This window comes from Tupaia chinensis, unplaced genomic scaffold, assembly GCF_000334495.1.
Source record: "Tupaia chinensis unplaced genomic scaffold, TupChi_1.0 Scaffold000176_1, whole genome shotgun sequence".
NCBI lineage: Eukaryota > Metazoa > Chordata > Mammalia > Scandentia > Tupaiidae > Tupaia > Tupaia belangeri.
In genome coordinates, this window is record NW_006159651.1 from 764370 (window position 1) to 773971 (window position 9602).

General features: G+C 51.5%; 1 protein-coding gene across 1 annotated transcript in view; it reads left to right on the forward strand.

Moving 5' to 3' along the window:
- Nucleotides 1-9602, forward strand: part of DHX16 (DEAH-box helicase 16) — a gene marked incomplete at its 5' end in the record, with an annotated part of 26568 nt that overhangs the window by 5526 nt on the left and 11440 nt on the right. The window contains 5 exon segments of the mRNA XM_014586981.1: nucleotides 365-615; nucleotides 697-859; nucleotides 1157-1213; nucleotides 8925-9179; nucleotides 9323-9526. Coding sequence (XP_014442467.1) covers nucleotides 365-615; nucleotides 697-859; nucleotides 1157-1213; nucleotides 8925-9179; nucleotides 9323-9526 — 930 coding nt within the window.

The window sequence follows — 9602 nt, forward strand, 5'->3', positions numbered from 1 at the left end:
TCTTTTTTTTTTTTTTTTTTTTTTGAGGGGGGGGATTTTTGCTATAGGGTGCATGTTCTCACCAGAAAGACAGAGAGACAGAAAGTGAGAAATCACCCCCCCCAGGGGGGATGGCCACGCCACAATCCCTTCTCCTTCATTCTCCTCTTGGGATCTTGGGCACGCACGTACATGCACCCAGCATGAGTTTAAGCCACCAGGTCCTGGACTTGAGCCGCGGTCAACTACATGGGAGTCCAGCAACATAGCTATTACACCATCTGCTGGTCCCTAAATAAAGTAATTCTTAAAAGACTAAATAATTGCCTAATTCAAGGACAGAGTACCGTGGTGCCGCTCTCATCCGCCCTCCCCGCGCTCACAGGTACCCCGGAAGACCGTGCTGGAGAAGCCAGCTCGAGCAGCAGAGCGAGAGGCCCGCGCCCTGCTGGAGAAGAACCGGTCGTACAAGTTGCTGGAGGACAGCGAGGAGAGCAGCGAGGAGACTGTGGGCAGAGCTGGGAGCAGCCTCCAGAAGAAGCGTAAAAAACGGAAACACCTCAGGAAGAAACGCCTGGAAGAGGAGGAGGACGAAGAGGAGGAAGAGGCGTCTGAGAAAGGGAAGAGGAAGGCAGGGTGAGTCAGAAGCAGGGGAGGGAGAGGCAGGGGAATGAGAAGCCTTCCGATGCTCTTTTTAAATCCCCCGGGCTTCTGCAGGGAGAGCAAGCAGCTGACGGAGAAGCCGGAGTCGGAGGATGAGTGGGAGCGGACAGAGCGCGAGCGCCTTCTGGACCTGGAGGAACGTGATGCGTTTGCGGAGCGGGTTCGGCAGCGGGACAAGGATCGGACCCGCAACGTCCTGGAGAGATCGGACAAGAAGGTGCGCGGAGTAGCATGTGCCGTACTGCCAGGGTCCCTGGTGGAATCTGGAATTGCCGGGGTTGCAGGCATCAGAGTCCCTGGGAAGACGAGGGGCGCCGCCTGGTCTGTGCTCACCGCTGTGGTGAGGAGACCCTGGGGGTGCTCGGGCTCAGGCACTCTGCGTGCCCTCACCGTGGAGACTCCTCACCCCGTGGGGACACTTCTTTGGACCAGGGTCCATCTGATGAACTCGTTGCTTCTGGAGGGACGGGTGGGCTTTGGCCTCACACCCCTCGGTTTGTGCCTTCTTTCCTAGGCTTACGAAGAGGCTCAGAAGCGTCTCAAGATGGCTGAAGAAGACCGGAAAGCCATGGTGAGTCCTGGGGCCCAGGCAGCCAAGATCAGGAGACAAAGGGAGTGGGCAGGATTCCGAGGAAGTATGGGGGGATGCTGTCGGTGGTCAGGACTGAGGGGGGCGCTGGTTCACGGGCTAGCCGAGAACAGACAGGCTGTAGAGGGAAGGAAGACACCGCACCCCCTCCTTGGCTCTTGGCTGTGGGGCAGACCGTGCCGTGTATTCGTGAGTGAGGTGCCGGCTGGCCCTCTTCCTCACACTTGACAGGTGTAAGGCAGCTGGAGTACTGTCGGGACAGCTGGAGGGCAAGGCAGGGAGGCTGTCCCTGTGCTCGGGGGCCCCACCTTCAGACTCTCCTACGGCCTAGTCCCAGGACCCACCTTGTGACTTTGTGACCTTCCTGCAGTTCCCTGAGCTGGCCTTCTGACTGAACCAGGGACAAAACCCTCGTAACTCCTGAACTGGGCTTTATACAGTGTGAGTCTAGGTGCGGTAGGCGGTCTCCCAAAGCCCCGGTCCTTTCATGTGAAGTCACACTTCGATTTCCCGGAAGAACTGGAGACTTTCGAGAGTTTTAAGAATGGTAGTCCTGGGACCAGCGGATGGCACGATGGTTACGCGGCTGGACTCATGGAGGCTACCGCAGCTTGAGTCTGGACCCAGTGGTTTATAACTCACTCTGGGCTCGTGTGCGTGCATGCCCAGAATCCTGAGAGGAGAATTGGGGAGCAGAGATTGTGCTGTGGTCATTCCCCCTTGGGGGTGATTTCTTGCTTTCCGTTTCTGTCTCTCTGGAGAGCGCACACATCGATAACAAAAATCTCTCTTAAAAAAAGAATGGTCACTCTGCAGGCCTCAGTTCTCTCCTGACCACCCCCTCCTGTCCCACCCGTAAACTGACCGTAGTTAGATTTGAGATACCGCTCGGTGCTGTGATAGTACTTTTTAGAATGATGATTTGATTATTATTATTGTTAAATTTGCTGTAGGGCACATATGCTCATCGGAGACAGAGAGAGAGAAAGCAGGCTGCCAGGTCTGGGGCGCAGACCACAGTAGTCCATGTGGGAGTCCAGCACCTTGACCACCATGCCTCCTGCTGGCCTCAGTTATTGTATTTCTGTTATTATTTTATTTTAGAATTATTTAATTAATTGTTTCTTTCTTTTTTTTTTTTTTTTTTTTTTTTTTTTTTTTTCTTCCTAACAAGGCGGACTTTTTTCCTGCAAGACAGAGAGACAGAAAGCGAGAAATCACCCCCCAGTGGGGATGGCCACGCCGCAGTCCCTTCTCCTCTCGGGATCTTGGGCACGCATGTACACATGCCCGGCGTGAGTTTATGCCACCAGGTTTGGGACTCGAACCGTGGTCGACTACATGGGCGTCCAGTGACATAGCCATTACGCTAACTGCTGGTCCCTGTTTATTTAAATTTTGAAATAGTATGTGCTTACCAGAGAAAGACAGAGAGAGAGGGCAAGGGAGAAAGCAAGCCACCAGACCCGAGTCTTAAATCATGGTCAGCCGTGGGAGTTCTGTGCCTTAACTACACACTACCTGCTGGCCGTATAGTATTTTGGTTTTCTTGGATTTAATTTTTCTTTTCTTTTTTAATTGTGAAAAATGTCAAATAGTCCAGCTGTGGTGGCACAGGCAGTAGGGAACTGTTACGAGATGCTGGAGCCACGTGGGAGGCCCGGGTTTGGATCCTGGGTTGACCTGAATGTACTGGGTGCACACACATGAACTGTGACCCTGGGAGTTTGGGGAGGATCACTGTATGATGAGAACCTTACAGGATACCTGGCTGTCTGTCACTCATGCAAACAGGACAGAAACTTAAAAAAAAAAAAAACCCTTCCAAACAGATAGGAGGGGTCGGCAAGTGGCATGGTAGTTAAGGGTGCTGGACTCCTACATGGCCAACCATAGTTTGATTCCCAGACCTGGCACCTTGATTTCTCATTTTTTCTCTCTCTCTCTCTGTCCCTCTCTGGTCAAATTAAAATAAATAAATAAAAGTAAATAACAAATAAACTAATTCTTTAAAAAAGAAAAATAGGATAGTACAGTCGGGACCAGCAGATGGTGTAGTGGTTATGTTGCTGGACTCCCACATAGTTGACCACAGTTTGAGTCTCAGACCTGGCAGCTTAAAATTCAGGCGTGTTCATGCATGCCCAAAGTCCCAAGTGGAGAAGGAGAAAGGGGTTGCAGCGCGGCCATCGTCCCTGGGGGGTGAGTTCTCGCTTTCTGTCTGTCTCTTTCTCCAGCGAGCACACGTGCCCTATAGCAAAAATCTCTCTAAAAAATAAAAGAACAGTATAAGGAACATCACATAGACTATTCAGGTTCAGAAATGGCTAATACTTTGTGTGATGTTTGCATTGTCTATGTAAATGTGGCTTTTGGTTCTTGTTGGTCGTTTAAAAGAGTTTAGACACCGTGGCATTCTATTCCTAAGTATATCAGCGTGTAGCTCCGAAGGGTAAAGGCAGCGTCTCCCAGGACTGCAGTGCTCTTGCCACACTCAGGAGCCTGGGTAAGAAGGTTCTTGCTGTGCTGTAGGCAGGGTATTGGTTGACACAGAACTACTTGTGTATCGCATGTATACAGGAATTAAGTAGTTCTTGTATATCAACCAACTGTTGATACACAAGATACTGTCTACAGTACAGTAAGAACCTTCTCCTTACCCCAAAATGTCTTTTTTTTTTTTTTTTAATTATGTCCTTTGGGCCGGCAGGTGGCATGGTGGTTAAGGATGCTGGACTCCCACATGACCGGCCATGGTTTGAGTCCCGGACCTGGCAGCTTGCTTTCTCACTTTCCATCTCTCTCTCTCTGTCCCTCCCTGATCAAATTAAAAATAAAGTTAAATAAAATAATTCTTTAAAAAAATTATTTTCGTTATTTTAATATATCATTGTAGTTATTTTCAATTTGATAAGAGTGAGAGAGAGAGCGAGCGAGCGAGCAAGTCACCAGGTCTGGAACTCGAACAGTGGTCAGCCAAGTGGGAGTCCGGCACCCTTAACCACCACTGCACCTACCGAACTCCCTGCAATGTCTTGTTACTTTTTAGATTTTTGCTGTAGGGCATGTGCACTCACTGCAGAGAGACAGAAGAGAGAGAGGAAGTGAGAGCTCACGCCACATTCCCTTTTCCTTCATCCCCCTCTTGGGAGTTTGGACAAGCATGCACATGCGCCCAGTGCTTTTCAAGGTTCAGGACTTGAACTATGCAGTCTGTTGTGTGGGATCCAGTACCTTAACTGCCAAACTACCTGCTGGCCCCCAGAATGTCTCTAATAGCTGCTTTTTCCAAACCAGAATGCAGTCTGGTTCAAGCCTTGCACTTGGTTGCTGGGTCTCTCTCCGTCTCTTCCTGGCTGCCTGTCTCATCCTGTGCAGTGTCCTACATCCTGGGTTGGTCTCATCTTTATCTTACATTAAGTTCTTGCCTCCCCTGCGCCCTCTCTGGGAGGAGACTCAGGTCAGGCGGCGGAGGCCCTCCCGCCGGTGTGCACGTCCATGCCCACACTGGGCGTACACCCAGTTGCGTACCTGCTAGTATAGGTTGCCTTTGTTTTTCTTTTCTCTTTTTTCCTTTTTTAAAAATTTGCCAGAGGGGCATGCACATTCACCGGAGAGACAGAGACAGAGAGGGAGACTGAGAAACCACCCTGGGAGGTGGAGGGGTCAGTGCCACAGCCCCCTCTCAGGATTTCGGACATGCACGCACACACATGCGCCAGCACGTTTTTCAGACCCCTGGATGTGGGACTCAGTCCCTGCAGCCAGCCCTGTGGGATCCAGCTGCCTTTACCACCACACAGCCTGAACCACCATGCCGCCGCTGGCCCGGTGTAGGTAGCTTTTCTACCAACAGACTCACCCAGTGGTTCAGCAACATCACTAATCCTTTCCTGGATCAGTTATTTTATTGCTGCTTACAAAATGGTGATTTTGGGGTTCTGTCATTTTTTTCTAAATTATTTTCGCTAGGATTTTTATATAAAGGAGATCTTTGCCTTCACAACGAGGAATGAGCTACAGTTCCTGCTTACAAGGTAGCATAGATACTTGTTTCCTTGGGGCCAGTTGGTGGCACAGTGGTAAGGGAGCTGGATTCCAGAGGACCGAAAGTGCAGTTTGAGTCCCAGTCCTGGCAGCTTGAAAAGTGCCAGGTGCACGTATGTGCGTGCCCAAAGTGCCAACAGGAGAGTAGAGGAGGAGGGGGCGTGGTGTGGCCATCCCCCGGGGAGTGCTCTCCCACTCTCCCTGTCTTCAGTGAGCATACATGCCCTGTAGCAAATTAAAAGGAAAAAAAGGACTATAAGAAAGTACATTTCTTTAAAAAGCGTGCGTGCGTGTTTATGTGTCTCCTTTTTTTTATTTCTAGAGGGTATGTGCACTCACCAGAGAGACAGAGAGACACAGAGAGAGGGAGACGTATACAGTACCTCCCGATGTGGCGTGGTCACCTCCGTTTCACCTCCTCCCGTTCTCTATCCTGTCAGGATTTTGGATATGCATGCACACAACCAGCACGTTTTTCAGTCCCCTGGGCCAGGATTTAGACCACAGTTGGCCATGTGGGTCCCAGCTTCCGTAACTACTGGGCTACTTGGTCAGCCCTGGTTGTTGTTGTTGTTTTTCTTCTTCTTCTAATTATTATTTATCTAATTTATTTTTTATGATTTATTTTTCAATTTGACCAGAGAGAGAGAAAGGGAAAGTGAGAAAGCAAGCCACCAGGTCCGGGGCTCGAACCACAGTCAGCCATGTGGGAGTCCAGCACCCCAACCATCACACCATCTGCCATCCCTTTCTCTTTTTTTTTTGAGAGGTTTTTCACTATAGGGCGTGTGCCCTCGCCAGACAGACAAGAGAGAGACAGAGAGACAGAAAGCGAGAAATCACCCCCCAGAGGGGATGGCCACGCCGCAATCCCTTCTCCTAAAACTTGGGATCTTGGGCACGCACGCACACGCGCCCGGTGTGGGTTTTAAGCCACCGGGTCCGGGACGCGAACCACGGTCGACTATGTGGGAGTCCAGCGACATAGCCATTACGCTAACTGCTGGTTCCCCCTTTCTCTTTTTTTTGAAAGCATTATTTTACTGTGTTGGCAGGTGACACGGTGCTGAGGGCGCTGGACTCCCACATGTCCGACTGCATTTGATTCTCGGACCTGGCAGATCGCTTTCTCACTTTTCCTCCCTCTCTCACATACACTACCCCTCTTTGGTCAAATTAAAGTAAAGGTTTTTTAAAAAAGAATTATTTAATCTAACTTTATTTATTTATTTATTTATTTATTTTAATTTGACCAGAGTATCAGAGCTAGAGAGGGAAAGTGAGAAAGCAAGCCACCAAGTCTGGGACTCAAACCCTGGTCGGCCATGACGGAGTCCAGCATGCCACCTGCCGGCCCCAGCCCTGGTTCTTACTTTTTATTTGTTTTTAATTTGTCAGAGGGCATGTGAACTTGCTAGAGAGAAAGGGAAAAGGAGAGGAAGAAAACAGCCCCCACGAGGAACAGCTGCTCCACAGTCTCTTGCCCTTCTTTTGGGATTTTCGACATGTGTGCACTTGGGCCTTATGTGTTTTTCAAGCCACTGGATCCTAGACTCAAACTGCGTGGACAGCCATGCGGAATCCAGCTTCCTTAACCGCAAGGATGCTAGAGGGGTGTGTGCTCCCCTCTCCGCCTCTCCTGTTTCCTTTTAATTACTAATTTTTGAAGTAAGAAGCTTGGTTTATGTTTTCATTGGTGACATACATTTTTTTAATCCATTTTTTTGTGTATGTTACAATGGGTTTCTGAATTCTTATTTTTCGTTATTTTAGTACTTTACATAATTTTCTTTGAAGCTCAAATTGCCCCAATTTTGCTTTTATTTTAAATAAAAACAAGCAATAAAACCAGGCTGTTCCCATAGTGCAGGGGCTAAGTGTTGTGCATGGGGACCTGATTCCTACATGGTGGAGTATGGTTTGAGTCTTGGCCATGGCAGCTTGAAAAACATGCTGGGCACGTGCGCGCGCATCCCCGAACCCTAATGGGCTCGAGACATGGAGGAAAGGGTTGTACGTGACCATGCCCCACCGGGAAGTGCACTTCGTCTCTCTCTTTCTCTCTGTAGCGAGCACATGTGATCTCTGGCAATTAGAAATAAAAAATCTGGGGGCCAGCAGGTGGCGGGGTGGTTAAGGGCGCTGGACTCCCCCATGGCCGACTGCTGTTTGAGTCCTGGACCTGGTGGCTCACTTTTTACTTCTCTCTCTTTCTGTGTCTCTCTGATGAAACTGGAAAATAATAAAGTTAAATAAAATAATTCTTTTTTTTTTCTTTGGAGAGGTTTTTGCTATAGGGCGAGAAATCACCCCCCACCCACCCCCAGGAGGGATGACCACGTCACAATCCCTTCTCCTCCATTCTCCTCTCTGGATTTCGGGCACACATGCACACACACCCAGCATGAATTTAAGCCTCCGGGTCCGGAACTTGAACCACAGTCGACTACATGAGAGTCCAGTGACATAGCCATTATGCTAACTGCTGGTCACTCAATAAAATAATTCTTAAAAAACAAAGAAACATAAAAGAAATGCATCCGCCTCTCCCATCGGGGTGGGAATGTTTGGTTTTAATGCCCAGACTAGGTCATGACCATGAACTCCATGTTAAGTCTTTGAAGAACAGGTGAGCGGTGCCAGTCAGCTAAATAGAAGCAGAGCCCCCGGGAGCATGGGAGAGGTCCGCCCTGCCGTGGGGGTGGGGCGGTCACAGGGAGGGTGGTGTGGCCGTAGTGGGAGGGCTGCAGTTAGGCCCCGGAAGGGCTTGGAGGCTGTTGCCAGTGCTCTGCGGTCAGCCTTGTCCTGGAAGGCCTTTATCAAAGACACACATGTCCGGGCTGGTCTTGTGGCCTAGTAGTTGCGTGAGCCAGCTCTTTCATGGCCAGCCGTGCGATTCAAGTCCTGGCCCAGGCTGTTTTAGAAGCACCCCGAGTGAGTGTGTATGCCTGGGATCCCGACAGGGAGGAGAGATGGCGAAGGGGTGGCAGTGTGACTGCCCCAGTGGAGGGGCGGGGGGAACATGTCTAGGGGAACCAGCAGTTAGCATAATGGCTATGTCGCTGGACTCCCGTGTAGTCGACTGCGGTTCAAGTCCTGGACCCGGTGTCTTAAAACACACCGGGCGCGTGTGTGTGTGTGCCCAAGATCCCGAGAGGAGAATGGAGAAGGGATTGCGGCGTGGCCATCTCCCCTGGGGGGTGATTTCTTGCTTTCTCTCTGTCTCTCTATCTGTCTGGCGAGCGCACGCGCCCTATAGCAAAAACCTCTCCCCCAAAAAAAACAATGTCCAAGCGAGTGCCACACAGTGTGTTGGGAGGAGGTTAGGCCCTGCTTGCATTTTTTCTTATAGAAACAATCTGAGGCTGTAGTCCCAACTTCTTATATATAATTACCTTTCCTCTCTCCTAAACCACAGTCGTTCTGTTTAGCCAGAGGTGGAGGCTCCCCAAGGCCTTCTAGCTGTCCTCGGCTATAGGAGGTCAGTGCCGAGGGCTGCAGAGAGGGGACCCAGAGAGGCCCCGCTGGTGTGTCTGGTCCGGTTGGAGCTTGCAGAAGGGAGGAGCACGGCGCTTCTCGCGTCTGCTGCCAGGGAGTTCTTCACTCCTGGAGTAGGTAGGCAAGGGATTGCCTTTTTCTGATGCAGGTCCCCGAGCTGCGGAAGAAATCCCGCCGGGAGTATCTGGCCAAGCGGGAGCGTGAGAAGCTGGAGGACCTGGAGGCCGAGCTGGCCGACGAGGAGTTCCTGTTCGGAGACGTGCAGCTGAGCCGGCACGAGCTGCGTGAGCTCAAGTACAAGCGGCGTGTGCGGGATCTGGCCCGCGAGTACCGGGCGGCTGGGGAGCAGGAGAAGCTGGAGGCCACCAATCGCTACCACATGCCCAAGGAGACCCGAGGACAGGTGAGGCGGAGGTGGACGACACCTTGGCCGGCCCCTTCCTGATCTCACCTGTCCCCACGGCAGGGGGAGTGCTGGGAGGGGGCTGGGCAGAGGAGAGAAGGCCACTTCCGTGTGGAGTCTTCACTTGCCTCGTGTCCCCATAGCCAGCTCGAGCTGTGGATCTAGTGGAGGAGGAGTCGGGTGCCCCCGGGGAGGAGCAGCGGCGCTGGGAAGAGGCCCGGCTGGGCGCAGCTTCCCTGAAGTTTGGGGCTCGAGACGCCGCCTCCCAGGAGCCCAAGTATCAGCTGGTGCTGGAGGAGGAGGAGACCATCGAGTTTGTCCGGGCCACTCAGCTCCAGGGTGACGAGGTGAGAGGGAGGGCGGCTCTGGGACACGGTCGTACGCGGGACTGGCCGTGACGCTCACGCCCCTCCGTTCCTTCCC